The sequence below is a fragment of the Vipera berus genome, assembly GCF_964194415.1.
Source record: "Vipera berus genome assembly, chromosome: Z".
Classification (NCBI taxonomy): domain Eukaryota; kingdom Metazoa; phylum Chordata; class Lepidosauria; order Squamata; family Viperidae; genus Vipera; species Vipera berus.
Window position 1 is genome coordinate 20,167,763 of NC_138205.1, and position 23,458 is coordinate 20,191,220.

Consider the following 23,458-nt stretch of genomic DNA (forward strand, 5'->3'; position numbering starts at 1 on the left):
TTATTTATTTATTTATTTAACTTTTGAGTATTACTTCATTCTGATGGAGAAAAGTTATCTACGTGGTCGCTAAGGGCACATAATAGCACTTGATGGCACATAATAGCAATAGCACTTAGACTTACATACCTCTTTGCAGTGCATTACAGCCCTCTCTAAGCGGTTTACAGAATCAAATCTATTTTTTTTCCAAACGCTAAATAACTCGAGCAATTTGGCTGTCATTGCCATTTGTTTCTTTCTTATTAAATTCATATGCAACCCATTTCATTGTCTTCTGGGACTGCTTAGGATAGAATAAAAGCATAAGTATAAAAAAACATTTAAAAGCATTAAGATTAAAATTAGCAAGAGTTAAGTACAAGATTAGAAGGCGAATTTATGTTTTAAAAATAATCAATGTAGGGTAAAACAAAGTTTCCCATTCCTGCATTTGAAATTATACCCAGTTTTTTAATTATGTTTTATTATTGAATTATCCCCAGTTTCACTAAGGCTTCTCCCTGCCTTCTTTTTTTTTTTGTTCGTCGAAGAATTCTTAAAACTCAGCACTTCACGCAACCATTAAGCTACTAGTCCACTCTATTTCGACGGGGTGTACAGTAGCGTGCGAACCAAATTCCACGTGATTAGCTTTTTAGCGATCTTAGCGCAAGCCGGCACGTTTACGCAGAAGCAAATCCCAATTGAAGTTCATTTTGCTGCCCCCTACTGGCGGTGCCGGGGGAACCAAAGTCTGTCTTCGAACTGGGCGGGGTCACCTTGCCTCCTCCGCATCACACGATCCCTTACTTCGCATCGCACGATCGCTTTAACTTTCGCCCCTTCCTTGAGAGAGAGAGAGAAAGAGAGAGAGAAAAGAGCGACGGTAGCGAGGGTCACGTGACCCACGAAGCCCCGCCCCCGAGAGGGAAGATTTTGCCCTTATATATGCCTTGGCTACAAAACAAGTTCTGCGCATGAGCCGACGGAAGTTTGCGCGGTTACATTTCCCCCACCACCACCCCCCGCCCTCCCTCCACATTCCCTCCGGCTCTTTCAAGCCGGGCAACCAAGAAAAGAGGATGTCGCGGCTTCAGCCCGCCTCCCTCTCTCGGCTGCCCGCTGCTTCGTCGTCACGTGACCGGCAATGACCCTCTCCCATTCTCCGCGCTGCTTTTTTTTTTTCTTTCCTTTCCTTTCCTCCCTCCCGCCCCCCTCTCTCACTTTTTTTTCCCGCCTGTTCCCCCCCCTTTTGCCGGCCGCTGGATCACGTGACTCTATAAAAGCGGGTTGCCGCCTGGAGTCGGGGCACAGCTGAGTAGAGGGGAGCGATGGCGGCGGCAGCGGCGGGTCCCGGGAGAGAGCGGGAGCTCCCGCCTCGCAAGGAGGGTGAGCGTGGCCGGGGCTCGGGGAGCAAGGGAAGGCGGGGCACGGCAGCCGGGCGAGCGAGCCAGCCAGTTTGTCGGAGGCTGAACGCCAAGGCACGCGCGAGCTGCCTCTCCGAAGACGAGGGCATGCCCGGGCATGAAGATTTCCATGGCTCCCTTCGCCCTTTTTTTAGCCTGAGCGCCTTGATGCTGCTCCTCTCCAACCTAGCGCCTTCCCGAGGAGACCGACTCCCGACAGTCGCCGTCCCCACCCAGCCGGGTCCATTTGCCTCTGCTGGCTGAGGGTTGTAGACTTGCCGGGCTGAGGAAGGGCAGGGCCGTGGGGCATGTTTTGTTTTTTTGTCCGTGCGACAACCCTGCCAGGTAGGTTCAAGTGGCGGGCGAAACAACAAAAAAAAAACAAAAAAAACCCCCACCACTCGGCTGCCTTTTTGTAGCTTCTGTTGCTCTTCCTCCTCGAGAATCTTTGGGTCTGCTTTTCATTTATGGAGGCTTTTATCCTTGGAAGCAGTGCTTTTTTTGTAAAAGAAAAAGGTGCCGGAACCTGCTTTGCCTACCCTACAAGGTTCCATCCAAAAAAGGTGCTGGAACTCCGTTCTGAGCCTTCTATGAGAAAAAAAGCCCTGCTTGGAAGTGATGCCTTGCCTCGGGGTGACTAAATCAGTTCAGGATTTTTGAAACGACAATAGGGGTGTGTGTGAATCTTATCGTTGGCAGGAGAGTTTTATTTAGCGCTCCAAAGATGCCCAGCGGGATTCCGATGAGGATCATCTGGTCATTGATGATTTAGATTTCTAAAGCCGCCCGACTCCAGAGCAACTCTTGATTCAAATTAAAAACAAAACCACCGTACAGTCCCCCCACCCCACCCCACCCCATGGAGGATGACAAGGATGAAGAACTAGGAATAGATTGTACATCAATCTATTGTATGCAACGAAATTTCATTTTGATGTATGCCGATTGGTGTACATTCAAAGTGACAATAAAGTTATCATCATCATCAGGGACAAATCCAGATTATTGCAAGACTGAGGAAAAAAAGCCCCTTTCGGACCTCTGGGTGGGAGTGGGCAATGCCAAGGCAGATGTCAGGTGCTGCAACCCAGTTGGAAATGTTTGAAAAAGGTTCTTCGCATAGTCTTTTTCTTGTCAAGATTGTTGTAGTCGCTCGATTCCGAGTGGCTGGTGCGCAAAGGAATAGAATAAGCTCCCGAAAATCAAAGCCACGACAAAAGATTGAGAAACGTGAGATGGCGATGGGATGCCAGCATCGAATTAGAAACTGAAAATCTAGTATAAGGGCAGTGTCTTCAGGAAGTTAATTAAAATGTCACAAAATCAGCAGGGAAACTTTGGAATTCTTAACAAATGGAATGAGGGAAAGCAAAACAAATTGTACTGTAATGAAGCTGTGGAGTCAGGGGTTTCTAGATGAGGATTTTATACTGCTCAGCTTCCTGTTTCTTAAATGGAATATGCAAATGCTCCAAATGTATTCCAACTGTAATACATCCATTTTTTAAAACTGTTATTTGCGTCCCTCCCTCCCTCTCTCTCTCTCACACACACACACAGACATCCAGTAATAAAGAAAAAGATGGAGTAGCTGTGCAATGCTTTTTTAATAGTAATGGGACTTTGCTCTTGATAAGACTCTTGTCTCATAATCATAAGTTACATACATCCACATTCAGTTTTGCTTTTGGAGTGAAGATTTAATATGTTTAAAGGATGATAGATTTGATTTAAATCGCTAGTTGGGTTCTGTTAGTCATTACTTTCTTGTACTTTGACATAGAAATACATTTTTCAGCACTCTTTGATTCAGTTTCTGAAAAATGGAATTTCTATGGCATTTGATACACATCTTATCTGGAGATTCAAAAATTAGTCTCAAGTGATTCTGTATGGTGTGCTGTCTCAATAGGATTTAATTCCTACATTTTCTCTAGCAGAACTCAGAAATTTATTTTAAGAAACTGTGTACGCCCACCACTCCTTTCTCCCGTCCAAGTCTCTTCCATTTCTTCTCCCTCCATCTTTGTCTTCCCAGTTTTACAAAGAGATAAGAACTTAATGGTGTGTCTGGTCAAAGTGCCCTAACTGCAAGATCAATCAATTGGTTACCATTAACCAATATGCCCATAAAATAGAATTCAAAGTTCAAATGAATACATTGATGTGTTTGAATTAGATAAGATCTAAGATAAGATCTCAATAACATTTTAAAATGTGATCTAAATAAGTTCCTCACTTTTTTAAAAGAAAAACAATTTTATGCATCTTGATTGCCTATTAACATGGTTTGGTAATGTACTTTGGTAGTTCTGTTTAGATCTTATAGTCTAATACTTGAACTACATTTGTTTATTCCCACCTAACATTTCCAAATTTGAAAAAACGAGAAAAAATATTCTCCATTTTTAGGCAAAAATATCCTTTTGGTAGGCAGAAATCAAAACTAGCAAAATGAAATTATTTAACAATATTGAAGTTTATCTGAGCTACTAAATTTTAGAAATGTATCTAATAATTTGCCACTGTACTTTTTGACAATAAAATTCATTTCTTCAACAAAACTAATATATGAATTGGATTTGTTTTTCCCTAGCCATTATGATGCGTGTTGTAGTTCTTGCTATTGCCGTATGTGGCCCTTTGTGTATTTTTGTGTATTCTGTTTATTTTTATTATAACCTTTATTGGATTTGTTACTGGTTTGTTTTTATTGAGTTGTAATACTGTTAGCCACCCAGAATCTCTGTTGAGAGGTGGGCAGCCATACTAAATAAATGAATGGTCCTTGCTACAGATATTAGTGCTAATGTGTATGAAGCACCTAGTTATTTTTTTTTAAAAAAATGGCCATGCTTAATCAGGTTAAATAGCAATATTTCTAATTCATCATTTTTTGGCCACAACAGAAATCTAAAATTTCTTAGAAGCCAGAGGGAATGTTCCCTGGAGAATTCTTTGAATTAAAGTCCACACATCTTAAAAGTTATCAAGGCTGAGAAACATTGGGTTAGATTATTATTCAGGGGAATGCTGCCTCTGAAAATAGTTCTGTTTGGCTGTCTAGTTGATCACTGTCTCTAGAAACAATGTAAATCTCTCATTACTTTTATCAAAATCAAGTTGGTGATCATTACGTAAAGGACAAGTCCCCGCTTGTTAGCAACTTATAATCTAAATTTAGATCAGGAAGGTTGAAAAAGGCACAAGGTATAAATGTGAGGAAAACAGGAAGACATAACTTGGGGCATGTTGTATGTGGATCCAGGCGCTAGAGATGGTATTGAAATTTCAGGAAAATACAGTTTTATTCTGGTGTGAAAACAAACGTTTTTAATTGGCACATTCTCTGGAGTGAATGAGAGACAAGGATGTATTTATTCTGTTAGGCAAAGATTTTAGATCACATTCTTTGCTGATGATGAGAAAGATGTGACAGAATAGAAAACATGGGAGGTAGGAATTTGTATGTGCAAAGATTCTCCAGAATACAGGCAAATATTAAGGGGAAAAATGGCTAAGTACTGAACCTTTTGCGAACTAAATCTACTTTAGCCATGCCGAGCATAGTTTAAAAGCAGGTTTCGGTTTCACATTGCTCTAACATCAGGTGAACCAAAGGTATTTTCTCTTATTTTCTCAAATATGTGTACAGGTAGGCCTCAACTTACAACTGGCTGCTTAGTGACTATTCCAAATTACGACAGACCTCCCCAGGGTTACTTACATCTGTTTGCAGTGTTCTGTAGTCACAAGACTACAATTTAATACATTTTTTTTGCCAGAAACCAGCATTTACTTTCAATTTTCCACCCATTGAGGAGAACAGATTCACTTAACAACTATGACAATTCACTTAATGACTGCTGCAAAAAAAAAGGTTGTAAAATTGGGCATGGTTACCAGGTGACCCATTTTAACTAACAACCAGCAATGACTTGCAACCATAATTCCAGGCTGAATTACAGTCATAAGTCAAGGACTACCTGCATAAGCTCGGTAAGAAACCGTAAGTCAAACTATTTTTATGTTATGGCTGTAAGGCAGCTTTGCCATCTTCAGGTCCCTTGTATACAATTGGATCCCAGTTTCAATGGTGCTGCTGGCGGCTATGATTCTTGGGAATTGTGCTTTTGACATCTGTGTGAGCCAGGTAGAAGAATGTTGAAGTTAGAGATACATTATTTCTGGCTGGATGGTTTCTTTATTAGTTCTATGGAGACAACAAAAATAATGAACTGATACTTGAAGCAATCACATGAAATGACAGCTAAATAGGCGGCTAGGTAAATAATTAGTCATGATAAGACCGTCTTGAAATGAGTGGCACAGTCAAGGAAATGAAAAAAAAAGGAAATGGGTTTATTTGCTAGAACTGGTGAAGGAAGAACTTGCTGAGAGCTTTTCTTTCTCTTTTATTGACATTTGCAACGGGTAACTTCTAAACTGAGGGAAAGGGGTTTCCTGGTTAAAAGGGTTACAAAGTGAGTCAACCATGTAAGAGAGTGCAAACACTCACCTGCTGCTGTGTAAGTTTGCTTCTTAGTTTCTGTTCATCATTGTTGTAGTTTCAATTCATCAGTCATCAAGTTCCAACCTCTCGGACACTGCAAGGCTCCCTACACTATCTCTAGTGGATGAAAACCTCCACGAAAGGTGAAGAAACCACTCTGTGCAATGCACAACCTGCTCCATTGACCAGCAGCTCTGACTCTCAGGTTCTTCCTAATGTCTAATTCGTATCAACATCCCGGACGTTTCATCCCATTTGCTTTTTTTTACCCTTCGGAGCAAGGAAAAATAGTCTTTAACCCTCTACAAGCAGGGGTGTCAAACTGCCGGCCCGCGGGCCGGATGCATCATAGCGAAACTGCACCCACCCCGTTGCTGGCAATGGCAAAAAAAAAAAGTTGCGATACGTCGCAACACGTCACGTGACGTTGCGGGTTTGACATCCCTGCTCTACAGTGTGACAACCCTTCATATATTTAAAGATAGCTATCATGCCGCTCCCCCACTACTTCTCCAACCTAAACATACCTAGTTCTTTAAACCATTCCTCACAGGATTTGTTTTCAAGTCCTTTCACCATCTGGGTAGTTCTTCCCTAGCCCTGCTCCTGTTTTTACCAAGTGCAGGCCTCAGCGCAATGCTCTGAGGCCTGACCAAGGCGGAGTAGAAAAGAACAATTACAGTAAAACCTCTGAAAGTTGACCACCCATGGGACTGAACGAAAGTGGTCCAACATACGGAACAACTGTACTGATGTGTACACGTGCCTCATTTTATTGTGCGGCTTTTATTAGAGAATGTCATACAGAAACACACGTCGTGAAAACACAGGAAAATCATTCATACAATACTGTATCATACAAAACCCTACATTTACGCGTGTATTGTCTTCTCATGGTTTGATCGTTCATTCCAGGCGGGGGGGGGAGTCAATTTTAGTCTGTTCCTTATTTTTTTTATGAAGGTAAGCGGAGATAGCACTCTCAATGCTGACTATATCACTCAGCATACCTGGGCATTTTTCCATGGCAAATGATTTTAACTGCATTATCAAATGACTGACATCCTCTTCTTTCGGAATATCTGCAATTTCTGTGCCCTCCTCACTCAATTCACCTAACTTAGGGTTAGGGTTAGAATTTTGCTTCCGCAAACGGACCAGCGTTTTAGCCATGACCCCACAGCATAAGCTCGGCTTGGTAGTAAAATTCGAATGTTTTGATTGTGCCTTGGTCGAGAGATTAAATTTTTGATGTAGTATTTGGAGGTAAAAATTTCAGTTTCACCTTTGCAAGATGTTTCACTTGGGGATGGCTAGGACAATTGTCCACTACAAGGAGAATGGACCGTTTCTTCTTCATTTCTCAGTCAATACCTCTTATCCACTTCTCAAATAGGGCACCAGTCATCCATGCAGATTTGTTAGATTTCCAGGTGACGGGAAGATTTTTGGGCTGCAGGCTCTTGAATGAGTGTGGCTTTGCAATTTACCAATCACCAAAGGTTTTAACTTCTCTCCGGTTCAAGCTAGCGTACACCAGAACTGTGAAACATTCTTTAGAAAGTTTTCCACTCTTACATTTGTCACCCCTCATAACTAGGCTTCTGTAAAGGCATCGCCTTGAAAAAGAGTCCATGCTTGTCAGTGTTAAAAGATTTCATCATCTTTTACTGCTGAATCAAAGTCAAAAATATTGTATTCTTTGATATTCTTCTTGAAAGAAATTCATTGCTACCAATTCTGCCTTTCACTTTTTCTTGCTCTTGATGCAGACTGGACTCAACTGGTCAAGTTATAGAGAGTAAATGAACACTGTGCGTCAAGGTCCAGATGGTCAAGATACAACTTACAGAGATGGTCAATAGAGAGAGGTTGGCTTTCTATTGTGTACATATAGTGTATGTCCGGTCCACAAAAATTAGGTCACCTTAGGGAAGTGGTCAGTGTAAGGAGTGCTCAACTATGGAGGTTTTACTGTACTTCCTGTGATCTGGACACTACGCTCCTCCTCTTGATGCTCTTCAGCAGGTTCTTTTCAGCTACATTACACTATTGGAAGGGACGCGGTGGCTCAGTGGGTTAGGACGCTGAGCTTGTCGATCAGAAGGTTGGCAGTTTGGCGGGTCGAATCCCGAGTGCCGCGTAACAGTGAGCGCCTGTTACTCGTCCCAGCTTCTGCCAACCTAGTTGTTCGAAAGCACGTAAAAATGCAAGTAGAAAAATAGGGACCACTCCGGTGGGAAGGTAACAGCGTTCCGTGCGCCTTTGGCGTCTAGTCATGCCGGCCACACGACCACGGAGACGTCCTTGGACAAGCGCTGGCTCTTCAGCTTTGAAACGGAGATGAGCACCGGCCCCTAGAGTCGGAAACGACTAGCACGCATGTGCGGGGGAACGAACCTTTACCTTTTTACACTATTGGAATAGGTTGAACTTGTGATTCAAGAGGACATCTGAGTATTTCTTCTTGAGCCAGATTTACCGTGTCCTGTACATACTTCTTTCGTCTTCCTTATCTAGTTGGAATGCTCTTAACGTTTCTCCCTACAGACAGTCCACGGCTTACCACAGTTCGTTTAGTGACCATCCAAAGTTACAAGGGCACTGAAAAAAAGTGGTCTATGACCATTTCTCATACTTAATGATCATTGCCGCATCCCCATGGTCATGTGGTCAAAATTCAGACGCTTGGCAGCTGCCTCATATTTATGAGAGTTGGTAGTGTCCCAGTGTCGTGTGATCCTCTTTTGCGACCTTCTGACAAGCAAAGTCAGTTGGGGAAGCCGGATTCATTTAACAACCGTATCACTAACTTAACAACTGCAGTGATTCACTTAATAACTCTGGTCGTAAAATGGGGCAAAACTCGCTTAACAACTGTCTCACTTAGCAACAGAAATTTGGGGCTCAAATGTGCTCGTAAGTTGAAAATTACCTGTACTTATTTTTAATCTTACTTGTTCCTGCCTGCTATTCTAGCCAAAGTCTTTGGATTTTTTCCCGTCCACCCTAATATTAGCTACCCCTCCTAGCTTTGTTTTGGCTTACCGTGTTAAACAATTCAAGCTGTTGCCATTTATTAGGCTTGTCATAACAAAACATGTAAACTATGCCACTTGTAATAATGGCACATGCCCCAAAAGGCAGCATTTCATAGTGCTATTGTGCCAGTCAATTAATTTCCGCCATTCACTGAGCAAGATGTGACGGCAGACCGTCATAGGGATTAAATGAGTATTAGAGAATGAAAACTCTTCATATCCTGAGTGTGGGATCCCAGTGCAGGTACTCCTCGACGTACGACCACAGTTGAGCCCAGAACTTCCATTACTAAGTAAACGCAGTTGCTAAGTGAGTTGTGTCATGAGCTTTTTGCCCTGGTTGTTAAGCGAAACGCTATAGTTGTTACGTGAGTTATGTAGTCATTAAGCGAATATGGCTTCCCCCATTGACTTTGCTGGTCAGAAGTTGCCTAGGAAGGTAGCAGATGACCATCCCAGGACACCGCAACCATCGTAAATGTATAGCGGTGGCCAAGTCCCTGAAGTTTGATCACCTGACTCTGAGGTTTGCGGCAATGGTGAGAAGTGCGAGAACTGATCACGAGTCAGTTTTTTCAGTGCCATTGTAACTTTGAATAATCATTAAACAAACAGCTATAAATCGAGGACTACCTGTAGTTCAATGGTGTGAAGCAGGATGTTGGACTGGGCGGAGCTTGTTACTGTTTTTGATCCTGGAGACATGCCTTCACATTCTCATGCTGCTTTTTTTACCTTTCAGGCACAAGTTCAGATCAAATCCTTCAGACGGGAACCATTCTTCTCAAAAGGTGAGTACTGTATTTTCAGCAAATATCTCGACCAGGGTTTCTCAACCTTGATGTGTGGAATTCTGGTTGTTGAACTCAACACATCTTCAAGTTGCTAAGGTTGAGACGCACTACAGGTGGTCCTTGACTTTCCACAGTTCATTTAATGACCGCTTGAAGTTACAATGGCAGTGAAAAAAGCGACTTACGGCTGTTTTTCACACTTGCAACTGTTGCACTTAGCAAATGTGGCGAGAAAAGTCATAACATGGGGCAAAACTCACCGAACTTCTCACTTAACAACATAGATTTTGGAGTCAATTGTGGTCGTAAGTTGAGGACTACCTGGACTCTAGAGCAGAATTCCCCAATCTTTCCGGGTTGGTGGCCCGAAGGAGGGAGGGGGAAAAGAGGATGGTTTTGTGGGAAGGGCAGGTGTGCACACAAGCACCCATTGCTCACGCAAGGGAGACATGAGCACCTGCGACACACAAGTGGGGCCATGAGCACCCGCAATACTCATGCGAGGGGCTGTGGGCGCCCGCAACACTCATGCGAGGGGCTGTGAGCACTTGCGACACTCACGCAAGTGGGGCTGTGGACGCTTGCGCAAATGGGCCACGAGTGCCCACAATGCTCATGGCGACACGAGCACATTCTCATGGAGCCGCAAACGCCTGCGATGCTTGCAGCGACGATCATGCGAGTGGGGCAGTGCGTGCATGCACGCACGCATGCATCGGCCAGCCACTCACACAGCCCAGTAGCCAACTGGCCACGATCCGGTAGCGGGCTGCAGCCTACAGGTTGGAGACCGACCCCTGCTCTAGAGGCATATATTTCCCCTCTTGGAGGGACTAGCAATAAAGCTGTGACTTTGAGCTGCTGATTCTTCTGCAAAGACCTACAAGGACAAAGCTGGTTGAGATCTCAGGCTGAAAATGTTTGTATGATTTATTTTATTACATTTGGACCCCGTTTCAGCTTTATCAGGGACCGAGTCCAGTGCTGCGGAGATTCGGAACGCATTGAGGTGACGATGGCAGAGCTGGACGATTCAGAGGCTCAGGCTTGTAATCCCAACACCAAATCACTAAGCGAGTGCCTGCGCCGGATTGGAGATGAGCTGGATGGAAACACAGAGCTGCAGAGGTACGTTTTGGTGGCAGCGACTGCGGTGCCACCACTGCTGCCATTATTTCTTCAAAAGATCTAAATCAGGGGTCTTCAAACTTGGCCCTTTGATGACTTGTGGACTTCAACTCCCAGAATTCCTCAGCCAGCCTGCCTGGCTGAGGAATTCTGGGAGTTGAAGTCCACAAGTCATCAAAGGGCCGAGTTTGAAGACCCCTGATCTAAATTGTTATTTGCAGTCCCATTATTCAAGAACACTTCTGAACAACATTAACGGTTGGGGGAGGGGGGAGAGAACTCTAGGTAGATCTTGACTTAAATGCAGTGGATCCCAGAATTTCCATCATATGCCATGACGGTCATAATTTGAGGCACCCATCAGACCTGACCTAATTTTATGATGTATTTATATTGTCATAGTTATAAAGCGAGCCCATTGTCCTTAATGGGGGCGGATTTTGTCAGAAGCTGGAAGTAAACACCAGTTTCCAGCGAAAAACACACCACACAGGGTACTTCATGGTCATGTAACCTTGGAAGCTACAGATGACCATAAATGTGGGCCAGTTACCAGGCACCCAGAATGTAATCACATGACTGCTGGAGGCTGGTGCTGCCATTGGAACTTTGAAATCCAGGTCATAAGTACCTTTTGACGGGCATGGTAGTTTTGAACAGTTGCTAAAATCCCCGGAGTTCAAATATATATCAGCTATTCGTCTTCTGCCTGACAGAAGTAAGCTTTGCATTCATATAGTTATTGCTTTTCTGTCTTCTGTTAATCCCTTTGACACCTCTGTGTAATCTTGAATTGATTAAATCAATCAATTAGTTTTATTTATATTTAAGTAGTGCAGTGTGCAGAGCATTGTACAATAAAAATTAAATTAAAGCCTATATAATTGGCTAGATTAGTTGATCAAATGCCATTTAAATTGTTACAGAAGACTGTAGTCTAACAAATCCTATACAGAGTACAGATACACTTGGACAATTTTTAAAATAATTATATGAATAATTTTTGGTAGGAGCCCCCAAGCCAAAACTAATGCCACGTGAATTGCTCTGGATTGAGTGTTGCAAGGCAGGGGTACCAGGACTAGGAATATTATGCATTTATTTGATATTGCCAGTTTGATGCTAATTGAGCCTGGGAGTCTCTTAGAGGAAATTTGACTTAATTGGATAATGCAATTTTTAATCTACCTGGTTCTTCACACACAAAAGTTTTATCAGCAGGGAATTGTAGTCCCAGCACCTTTAGGAAGGTGTCTGGATGGCAAAAGCGAGAGGGCAAAAGAGAGCCAGTTTGATCTACTGGTTAAGGCACCAAGGTAGAAAGTGGGAGACGGTGAGTTCAAGAACCGCTTTAGCCATTAATCCAGAATTATTTTTGTTAAGCATAATTGTAGGAAATTATGAGAAACAGTTTAGATAGCTAGTTTTACATGTATCAACTGCAGCGAGAATTGTATTCGCTCAAAATTGGAAAAATGAAGATTTACCAATGGAGGAAGAGTTAATTTAAAAAAATTAGATTGTGCAGAAATGGATAGATTGGCATTGAAAATGAAAGAGAGAGAAGAGTCAGTATATTTTAGAACATGGGATAACTTTTATCAATGGCTAGAAAAACGAGGTAGAGAGAAAGGAATTTAACATGTATTAATAAGTTAAATATCCCAGTTCCAATGTATGGCTGTGAAACTTGGACCATAAGAAAGGCTGAGCACCAAAGAATTGAGGCCTTTGAACTATGGTGCTGGAGAAGACTCCTGCGAGTCCCTTGGACTGCAAGGCGATCAAACCGGTCAGTCCTAGAGGAGGTCAACCCTGACTGCTCTTTAGAAGGCCAGATCCTGAAACTAAAACTCAAATACTTTGGCCACCTAATGAGAAGGAAGGACTCACTGGAGAAGAGCCTAATTGAGGGCAAGAGAAGAAGGGGACGACAGAGAATGAGGTGGCTGGATGGAGTCCCTGAAGCAATAGGTGTGAGCCTAAATGGACTCCAGAAGATGGTAGAGGACAGGAAGGCCTGGAGGAACGTTGTCCATGGGGTCGCAATGGGTCGGACACAACTTTGCAACTAACAACATACATACATACATACATACATACATACATACATACAGAGGCATCGTGGGTGAAGGAGGTGGATAATGCACCTCGTTTGGTTCAGGCGACTGAGGACTAGGGTGTATGAACACAAGCTCGCTATTAGAAGACAAGAACAACATTCACAGGTGTGGGCACACATGGCTACGCATAACCACGTCTTTAATCTAATGGACCGAGGCAATTGCCAGTGACAACTCTAAAGGCGGCCGCTTGTTTAAGGAAGCTTGGTTTTCAAACCACTCCTCTCAACCGGCACATAGACCTCCCCCCCTGCATACCAGGCACTAAGGAATTGGGAAGAGGAACGACGTGCGCGATATGAAGACAAACAGCGCAAGCATTCACAGAGCACCTCATTGTATCAAAATCAAGATTGCACCAACACACAACCACCCTGCAATGTAGAACACAGGGAAGAGCAACAACCATTTAGGACCTCTGGTATGAGAACACGGGCAATGACTAGAGCTATGGCTACAACACATGGAACTATCAGCAGTTCACTCTTGACAACAGATACCCAGAGACAACTAAATCCCCCAAAAACGGATGCGCGACAACTCAAAGAAATATGGCCGACCTCAACAAACAGACCGGTGACGCGCTCCATGAGCGGAGTGCAGACACCAACAGTATAAACGCGATCTCCCCACCCCAGCGTTTCCATCCTGACGACGACGTTGGCAGCTAGCCAATGAAAGCTTGATCTTTTAGCAAAAACTGTTTTAGTTTTTCTTATTTCATCCCAGTGTTCACTTAGTTTGTTAATTTTAACATGCCTGGGATTTGCATTTTTAATCTTATCAAGGAATACATACATACATACATACATATATACATATAAATAAATAAATAAATTTGGATTGCTAACAAAGAATTAAAGGGAGACTGGTATGGCTATTTCAAGCTGCTTTGCTCTCATCAGCCAGCCACACCCTTCTGAGATTGGAACCTGGGCTGTTTGCATGTTAGGCAGCTGTGTTGACCTCTAGGCCACGGGCTCTTTCTCACTTTGTCAGCTGTATCAGGGAGGGAAGAGACCAGGGGAGGAGAAATGTCTTGAGTATTATTATTTTTTTGATACACCCTGTCAACCCAAATACGGGGAGAAATATCTTTTGCCTGTATCAGCCCAAACTAGGGCCATCCACAGGCCATCCATTGTCGCTATTGTGACAATCATTTTTTTATTAAATTTGGATTGCTAACAAAGAATTAAAGGGAGACTGCTATAGCTATTTCAAGCTTCTTTGCTCTCATATATATTTGTGTATGTATGTATGTATGTATGTATATATGTATATATATATATAGGCCCAACCCACCTCACAGGGTTGTTGTTGTAGAGGAAGGTGTGTTGGATATGTTCGCTGCCTGGAGTTATTTGCGAAAATAATGAAGGCAGGATCCAAATGAATGAATGAATGAATAAAAAGCTTCCTATTTCTGTTCAACTTGACAACCCTCTCACTCTCTGCTTCCAGGTCTGGTGAATTTCCTACAAATGACTTCGAAGAGCTTAGTTTTACAGAGGCCAAAATTTAATTCTGCTTGGGTCATTTTTTTTTAAAAAAAAAACCCGCGCTGTATTAGGCTCACGGAGCTTCTCCCAATATTCAACTGAGACTATCTAACTTAGGCTGTTTTTTGCTGCACCCTACAGGATGATAGAACAGGTTCAGATGTACCCCCCCAAGGAAGTTTTCTTTCGAGTGGCTGCTGAGATGTTCTCGGATGGTGCTTTTAACTGGGGCCGTGTGGTGGCATTGTTTTATTTTGCATGCAAGTTGATCCTAAAGGTAAGTATGTCATTTCTAGTCATCCCATTTTTTGAGACACCTTTCCCAGTTGCTGTCCATTCTTGGCTTCCTTTTTCATGGACTTACTTGGCAGTTTTGTCATTTTTCAATAGGTAGTGTGCAGTAAATTACCAGAGCTCCTAAGGACTGTTATCAGCTGGACTATGGAATATATCCAGGAACATGTCCTGTCCTGGATCCAAGCCCAAGGAGGATGGGTGAGTTTACTTATTAGACTTTTTTATGCCAGCTTTATAGGGACGCGGTGGCTCAGTGGGTTAGGACGCTGAGCTTTTGTCGATCAGAAGGTCAGCAGTTTGGCGGGTCGAATCCCGAGTGCTGCGTAACAGAGTGAGCGCCTTTTACTTGTCCCAGCTTCTGCCAACCTAGCAGTTCGAAAGCATGTAAAAATGCAAGTAGAAAAATAGGGACCACTACGGTGGGAAGGTAACAGCGTTCCATGCACCTTTGGCGTCTCGTCATGCCGGCCACATGACCACGGAGACGTCCTCGGACAAGCGCTGACTCTTCAACTTTGAAACCGAGATGAGCACCGGCCCCTAGAGTCGGAAACGACTAGCACGCAAGTGCGGGGGAACCTTTACCTTTACCTTATGCCAGCTTTAGTACTTTATAAGTAACTCAAGGAGGCAAACGTGCATAATCCTTCCTCCTCCTATTTTCCCCACAACCATCTTTTTGAGATGGGTTGGGCTGAGAGAAAGTGATTGCACAAATTCACCCAGTCAGATTTCATGCCTAAAACAGGACAACTCACAGTCTCCTGGGCTGTGAGTCACCCAGCCAGCTTTCATGCCTAAGGTGGGACTAGAACTCACAGACTCCTGGTTTCTAGGCCAGCACCTTAACCACTACATCAAGCTGGCTCTCATTTACAGTTCAAATGTCATTTAGAATAGGGGTCTCAACCTTGGCAACTTTAAGACTTGTGGACTTCAACTTCCAGAATTCTGGGAGTTGAAGTCCATAAGTCTTAAAGTTGCCATGGTTGAGGACCCCCGATTTAGAGTTTACAGGGGCTTTACGTTGACTTCCTTCAGATAAGAAAACTTTTGTCAAAGATTTGAGCAGATTTCAGTTTTTTAATACCAAAAACTCCAGGGCCCACGAACTGAAGCTTTGTGCAGTATAGTTAATTCTCAACACAAGCATACTGTACATAGAGATGGGTTTGCATGGCGCACTAAGCTAAGATTTACTTAACCATATGGTATAGTAATCCACAGTTCTGAGTGTGTACAGCACAACTAAGCCATATACTATGGCTTTAAAAATTGCTGAATTCATACAGACTGAGTCAAAGCCAGGCAAATCACATGGTGGTTTTAGCATGTGGTGAGAACTGGTCACATTGATCTTAGTAGTTCACTTGAGAGCAGAGGCTATCAAATAATTAAAATTCCTGTTTATATTTAACAACAAAAAGAGGGGAGATGTGAACTGCGAAGTGTTCTTAAAAAGCTCCTGTCTCCTCACTCCCTCCTTGTATGTGTTTTCTCCCAGCTGAACAATTCCTCTATCAACATTCTGGAGAACCTGAACATTTCTTGAGTTTGTGCCATCTCAAAATTTTTGAGGCATCATGGATTTTTGTTTAAAAAATTTCTTTCCCCATAACCATAACTGGGAAACAAAGACTGCCTGTGTGGGTTCAGGGGTTGACCCTGGTGGGGTTGGGGGGAGTAGACAGATCGAAATCACCATTGCTGGATGTTTCAGAGGTGCTGGGTCTCAGCCCGGTCTCCTTCACAAGATTGCTATGAAGATAGAAATGCAGAAAGAGATGGGCTTTCATGGGACAACTGTAAACATGACATTCTTACCTTGAGGCTTGTACAGGTAGTCCTCAGCTTATGACTGTAATGGAACCTGACCTTACAATCATAACTCAAGGCAGTCGTAAAGAGGCCAATCCAATTGTTTGGCCTTTTTTTTCTTTTGCACAGTCATTAAGTGAATGCCACGGTCATTAAGTGAACCAGTTGTTTGCTATGGGGCCTTTTTACCCCAAAGTGGAAGTAAAAGGGAATTTTCGGCATTGCAGTCACATGCCAGTAGGACACGTCAAATGGCCATAAAGGTGAGCCAGTTGCCTAGCCCCTGAAATGCAGTCCCGTGACTTGCGGCTGTCAGAACTTCAAAACCAGGCTGTCAGTACCTTTTGCAGGGTCCGTCGTAAGCCACAGGTCATAAGATGAGGATTACCTGTATTGCTGTAAATGTGTCTTTGTTTTACCGTAAGACGTCTTTTCTTTTCTCCCTCCTTTTGTTGTTTGTCCCTTCCAGGATGGCCTGCTCTCATTTTTCGGCACCCCCACTTGGCAAACCATTGCTGTCTTTGCTGCGGGGGTCTTGACTGCCTCACTGACCTTCTGGAAGATGTCTTAATCCTCAGCCCCCTCCACAGGGAGGACCTCTTCATTACAAGAACAAGTGGGGGAGGGGCAGGTTCCCCCCACCCCCATTTCCTAAGCAAGAAAGAAAAAAACCGTTCCAGGATTCCTTTTCAGACCTGTGTTGGGGAGCTTTTTTTAAAACAAATGCTGTTGCTCATATTTGGTGCCTTTTTTTTTCTTCAAAAAAAGGTGCACACTTTTTTTCTTTTGATGAGGTGTGTACTTCTCGCTTTGCTTTCTCCAATCAATCAGCCTCTTGGACTTACGAGGTCCGAAGACGTTAAGATTCTCTAGTTTTGAAACAATGACGGGGAACAAGGTGAACGATGCCGGTGGCTTGTTCTCTCTGCCAGCGGCTTGTGAATAACTTGCTGGATGTTTATACTGTTTTTTGGAAGATTAATCCCAGATTTCTTCTGCCAACAATCATAGCAATGCATTTGTTTCAGCATTCCTCAGATTAGATGTTTTCTAAGGGATCCGTGCAAACAAGTTTTGATATTTTATATTTTCCTTTCCTTGAACAGAAGCTGAATTTTGGCAATATCCTGATAGAAAACCAAGTTTTTTCCCCCTTACTAAACTTTGCATAGTAGAATAAATTACACTTCTGCTGGTACATCTACTTTTTTTTATAAAAGAAACTCAGATCACTGATCTGGTCACAATCAAAGTAGAGGAGACCTTTACGAGTCTTTAGCAACTATTTAGCAACAGGACTTTTAGGGCTGACTTTCTACAAAGGAACTGCATTGCTGGAAAATGAGAATTTGGAAGCCATCTTTCGTTCTGCCAGATCTGTGTTTCTCCATAGACATTCTCTGAGGGAACGCTAAACAGAAACATGTTCTAATCTAAATGGGTCCGTCCCCAGTCCAAAAAAACCACAAAAGGTTAGAAAAATGCTTTATAAAAGCAACATGCCTCCAAGTGGAACACAGAAGACATTGCAAGACTGAGACTAAATGACTGGAAGATTCATTTCCCTTGACTGCTTCATTCTGTCCTCATAGAAATTAACTTTTCACTTTGCCTTGGAGATTTGAGTCCAGAAATGAAGAAGAGAGAATGCAAACGGCTTCTGATCTATTTATTCTACAAGAGAGATTTTTTTTTCCATTGCTCGCTTCTCCATTACTGTATTTTACCTCAGCTTTCCCCAACCTTGTGACTTCTGGAAGTTTCTCAGATAATATGCTGGTTGGGAATTCTGGAAGTTGCAGTCTTAATCCATTTGGAGGGGGCCAAGTTGAGGGAACTTGTTGAGTTGAATCACCCGTGGGGTTTCTTAGTCTTTAGACTCAGCCAAATAAAAAAGAAATCTCCAGAAATTCCATCAAATCACACTCTCTTCTACCATGTCCTAGTACTTTGTATCTCATTATAGCTGTGATAACGGTTGAGACATTTGGCTGCATGTGACTATTGTGGGTTTTTTTGTTTTGTTTTTTGTTTTTTTTTTTTGCTTTTTCGGCTCTTAATGTTCGCCTGTGCAATGCTAAACATTGTGACTGCAGATCTGTGTGCTAAAGATGGAGCATCTGCATATATGCCCCCAAAAGTATGCCCACATATTGATACCCATTTTGGATTATGGACTTCACGTTGATATTTATTGGTGTGCAGGAACTATTTTACCATTCTCTGATCTGGAATAGGGATTTACAATCCTCCAGATCAATGTTTTGCAAACTCAGCAACTTAAAAGACACCTGGATTTCAACTTCCAGAATTCCCCAACCAGAATTCTGAGAATTGAAGTCTGCACATCTTCCAGTTGCCAAGGTTGAGAAACACTGAACTGGAGGATATTGCTGAATTAAAAATCCCAACTGCCTCAGCTGCCATGGTGGGTGTTGCTGGGAATTGTACTTCAGCAGCCTCTAATGAGGAGGCCACAGATTCCCACCCCTGCTTTGAATTTTCCCCCAAAAGTGTTTACATTCTTTTTTCCTTTATCTTCCTGTCAATCAACGGATAATCAAAATGTGTCTTTATACTTCTTTACAGCATTTGCCTTGGAATTCCAGTTGAAACTAGAGTGGGCGGGCCAAATAATACATTGTTGAACTATTTGATCAAGAGCTCGGGTACTGAAGTTGTTTGATTTATCAAGCGAAGTGAGAGGCAAAATTTTTTTTTTAATAATAATCAGCAATCCCAGTTCTATTGTTTATTAGGTGATTTTTGGTCATCAGTTTTCCCTGTTGCTGTCACAACATCTTTGTTGTTTTAGCTGCCAGGAATGGAAGACGGCGTGGTTAGTAGCTGTGCTATTCTACATTGGGTTTACCAGGGATGGGAAACTACGGCCCTTTTATGACTTGCGGACTTCAACTCCAAGAATTACTGAGCCAGCCAGGCTGGCCCAGGAGTTCTGGGAGTTGAAGTCCACAAGTCATAAAGGGGCCATATATTCCCCACCTCTGGGTTAGACTATTGGTGTCTTTCACATAGCTTAGTCCAAGCCCTGTTCATGTGATGCACTGAGCAAGTAATCTCTGCTAGTGACGAAGCATGTATGCCAGTTTGAACCCTCTACGTTCTCCCCCCCCCCCACAATAAGGTTGCCATCTAGGATTCTTTTCGCCCGATGCTGTACCTTCAAATGGCAGATGCTTCCAGGTCAAAGAGCTAAGATAACAACCATTGAGAATTCAGATGATCCCATCCATCAGAGATTTGAGTAAAAAAAAAAAAGCTGGCACATGGGGTTTAAACTGCCCCCCTCCCTGCCACTTGTGGCTTCCTTCTCCTCACGTTTTGTGAACCAAGCCAACATAAGCTATCATTTGATAATGCTAGGACTGCCAAATCTGACAGACATTGATAGGTGGCAACCCTCAAGTAGAAGTCAAGGAATTCTTTCAGATCATTCTCAGTGTTGCAAAGAAATGGTTATGGCCAAGCCAGTGGCAGAAGATTTTTAAGGGTACCTGCTTTATTCTCCATCCTCTTGCTAATTCTAAGTGAGGTATATTTTTTGGTAGTGCATCAAGCTAGGCTAACCTCTGGGATCTCTTTTAGTCATCCTTTCCAGATTTAGCCAGCTAATGGCCCTTCTACTCATCCAAACACACTGGTTCAGCCGGACGTTACAAGTTGTGGCTGGAGAAATGAAATGAGACATAAGCTTTGGGGGCAGTGAATGCAATGGAGGCAGGATGGGGTCAATATTAATTAACTGTACTTGAATAATTATATTGGGGAGGGGTTTGTTACCTCAGGGGCTGGGCTAGGGAGGGAATGAATTGCCATTAAGGGTTGGGCTTAGATAGATTGGGCAAATTCAATTTTTTTTCAGAAGGGCCAGAAGCAGAACAATACATAACAACATGGGTTTGTGAACGCTGAGGCTTCTGTTGCCGTTCTTTAAAGTATTTTGGGGTGCTGTGGATTTTCATAATATAATAATTTTGGAATTGTGAAGTAAAAGAGTCCAGGAGTGTGAATTTACTGGACCGGGGTGGTGGTGGGGGGGGAGAGGGGGTTGGATTGGGTTTATCTTTGGATTATTTTTTGTAGTGCTTTGATATTTCAAGCTGTGAGGGTTTGTTTTCTTTCTTTCAAGGTCTCTGAGGAAGTGTGGCGTATAGAGTTAAGATAGCATGGCTCTGTTTTATGGCATTAGTTTGGGATTAGCAGGCAATGATGCTGTGGAGTTTTGTTTGTTTGTTTTGCCAGTTGGCTATTGTCAGTTGAGGTTCAGTTATACCTAAATCTGTGCGTGTGTCACCCTGGATTTGTACCTTCACGTGGATGATGCTTTGTTTTTCTTCAGATGCTTGTTTTGCATCAGGCTTCCCTTCCCCAAATGTATGGGGGACCCTTCTCGTTGCACCAGCACATTCAACTATTCTTTCGCCACCCAATGGTAAAAGAACACGCACCTTGCACATTGGCAAGTAGCCAGTATGAGGCAAGTAGCTGTAACAAATAATGCTGGGTGGATTGCCTCTGGACGTCCACCTTTCTTAGCCAATAGTCTTCATGGATGGGCAAGTTCCATGGGGCCAGAGGAACTGTTCACAGGATGCCCTCCTGCTCCATATCCCCTCACCTCACCACAGGACCCCTGTGCTACATCAGTAGACTGCTGAGATGAAGAGTAGGTCTTGCCCCAAAGTTCCTGTTCCAAGGCTCCCAAGATTAGCCAGACGTAGTTTTGATGGTTGCTCAGCCAAGTTAAGTTTTTCACCCTTGCCATCAGGTGCACTTCAGGAAACCTTTATTTGTTCAGAAGGCAGTGAAGGAAGGAAACCATGTTTGAAGCTGTCAGCCGTGTGAACACTATTCTTTTAACTGGCCTCAGCCTGGTATCTTTGCCTGCTTAATCATACATCCTAACGAGCTGTCACGTTTTTAATCAGGAATTAAATTCTTGAATTATGTATATTTCTGGGGTTTGACATTCCCGCAAGAGGTCTGCGGGCCTGAGGCACAGTGGCTGACATTGGCGTTAGCTGTGCCTCTTAGGTTGGCATCCAGTCACATCTGATTGTAAAGCCAACATTATCATGTACCCAGGTTAGCTGTTCTACTGTTCCAAGTTTATTCATGTCTGTATTTTCTATGCAATTGACCCTTCCCTTACTTAGGCAATAGTTTCTACACTTTTTTTAACAACAAAAGAAATTTTGAAATCTACCTTCCCATTTTATATTTTTTTTTTTAAAAAAATGTTTGGTTCATCTTTAATCTGTCAACTGAAGTTACAACGGATTTTTTTTTTGTTAGTGTGGAAATTAAAAATGAAAAAAAAAATTCTAATGTGCACGTTCCAGAGTCGTCTGTATAGAAATGATGATGGTGTAAGAAACTATAACTGACAACAAGGGTATTACTTCAGTAGATTTCAGAAAATATATGTGATTTTTTGTGTCTTCAGCCATATATAGGTTACTCAGCACAATGTACTTCAGTTTTTTAGGACTAAAAACTTAGTTATACTGTACGTCTCTAGGCCTATTGTTGCCAAGCTAGGTGGAAGAAACGCCCAGTCAGTCCCATCCATACCTTCCTTGTGTTCACTGAGGGAGGTTACACATCCAATATTGGTGAATTCAATAAAACACTGCTGACTGCGGGGGATTCTGGGAACTGAAATACACACCTGTTCAAGGTTGCTCAGGTTGAGAAACGTTGCACTAAGCCAGGGGTAGGCAACCTTGGCTCTTTTATGACTTGTGGACTTCAACTCTCGGAATTCCTGAGCCAGCATTCCTGCACTAAGCCATAAGACATGGTTTGCTAATCATAGTTCCTGGGCTTACACTAAACAGGCAGTCCTCAACATACAACCACAATTGGGACCAGAATTGCCATCGGTAAGCAAGGAGGCTGTTAAGTGACTTGCATCCAATTTTGTGACTTTTTGCCAAAGTTAAGTGAATCACTGCCATTGTTAAGCAAATCATGTGGTCCTTAAGTGACTCTGGCTTCCCTGCTGACCTGGCTTGTTGGAAGCCGGCTGGGGAAGGTTGCAAATGATGACATGACCCTGGGATACTGCAGCCGTCATACATACATGCCAGTTGCCACGCGCCTGAACATGTAATGCACGGATGTTGCAAGAATTGTTCAAGTGTGAGGACCAGTTGCATGCCACTTTTTTCAGAGCTACTGTAACTTCAACTGGTCACTAAACAAATGGTTGTAAGTTGAGGATCATCTGCATTTGGTCCCGCTGCTCAGGTATATATAACGCTGGTCTCCCCAAAAAAACTCCCAGCAGTTTATAAGGTAAAAACGACAGAAAATTAATACCTACATAGTAAAAAAAATTCCATAAACGATTCACCCATCATGGCACCCGTTCACTAGTGAGAGCGGTAGTTAAAATTACACTTTGTAAAAGTTTTGAAGCAGCTGGTTCTCCACTGCTTTCCCAAATGTCATCAGGGAGGGTGTGGTCTACAGCTTTGGGGATAAACTGTTGCAGGGGTCTCCAAACTTGGCAACTTTCAAGACTTGAGGACTTCAGCCAGTCATGTTGGTTGGGGAATTCTAGGAGTTGAAGTCTTAAAAGTCTTAAAAGTTGCCAAGTTTGGAGTACCCTGAACGATTCTCCAGAGGTGGAGGCATAACAGTAAAACATTGTCTTCTGTCCCCTAATCTCTCATTAAGGGAAGTCTGTCAACATCTTCCTTGGGAGAAGTGAATTAAACAGGCCAGTTCTCACAGGGCAGTCCTGGGATTACTTGGGTGCTGAGCAATGAATGGGCTGTACGGATTGATTCCAGCACTCTGGATTGTGCTAAGAAGCCGATTAGTAG

The 23,458-nt window shown here is 42.9% G+C and overlaps 1 protein-coding gene across 2 annotated transcripts; it reads left to right on the forward strand.

Annotated features, from left to right (window-relative positions):
* The first annotated feature begins 1,244 nt into the window (after positions 1 to 1,244).
* LOC308679137 (apoptosis regulator BAX-like) lies at positions 1,245 to 19,428 on the forward strand. Of its 2 annotated transcripts, none has more exons than XM_081346417.1 (6): positions 1,245 to 1,371; positions 9,685 to 9,733; positions 10,697 to 10,864; positions 14,631 to 14,766; positions 14,880 to 14,984; positions 17,074 to 19,428. In XM_081346417.1, the coding sequence occupies exons 1-6, from the start codon at positions 1,314 to 1,316 to the stop codon at positions 17,173 to 17,175; spliced, it is 618 nt and encodes a 205-aa protein (XP_081202543.1). In that variant the 5' UTR covers positions 1,245 to 1,313; the 3' UTR covers positions 17,176 to 19,428. The 2 variants fall into 2 exon arrangements, with proteins under 2 accessions (XP_081202543.1, XP_081202544.1); XM_081346418.1 differs by lacking the exon at positions 1,245 to 1,371 and adding an exon at positions 7,701 to 7,772.
* Positions 19,429 to 23,458: the final 4,030 nt, after the last annotated feature.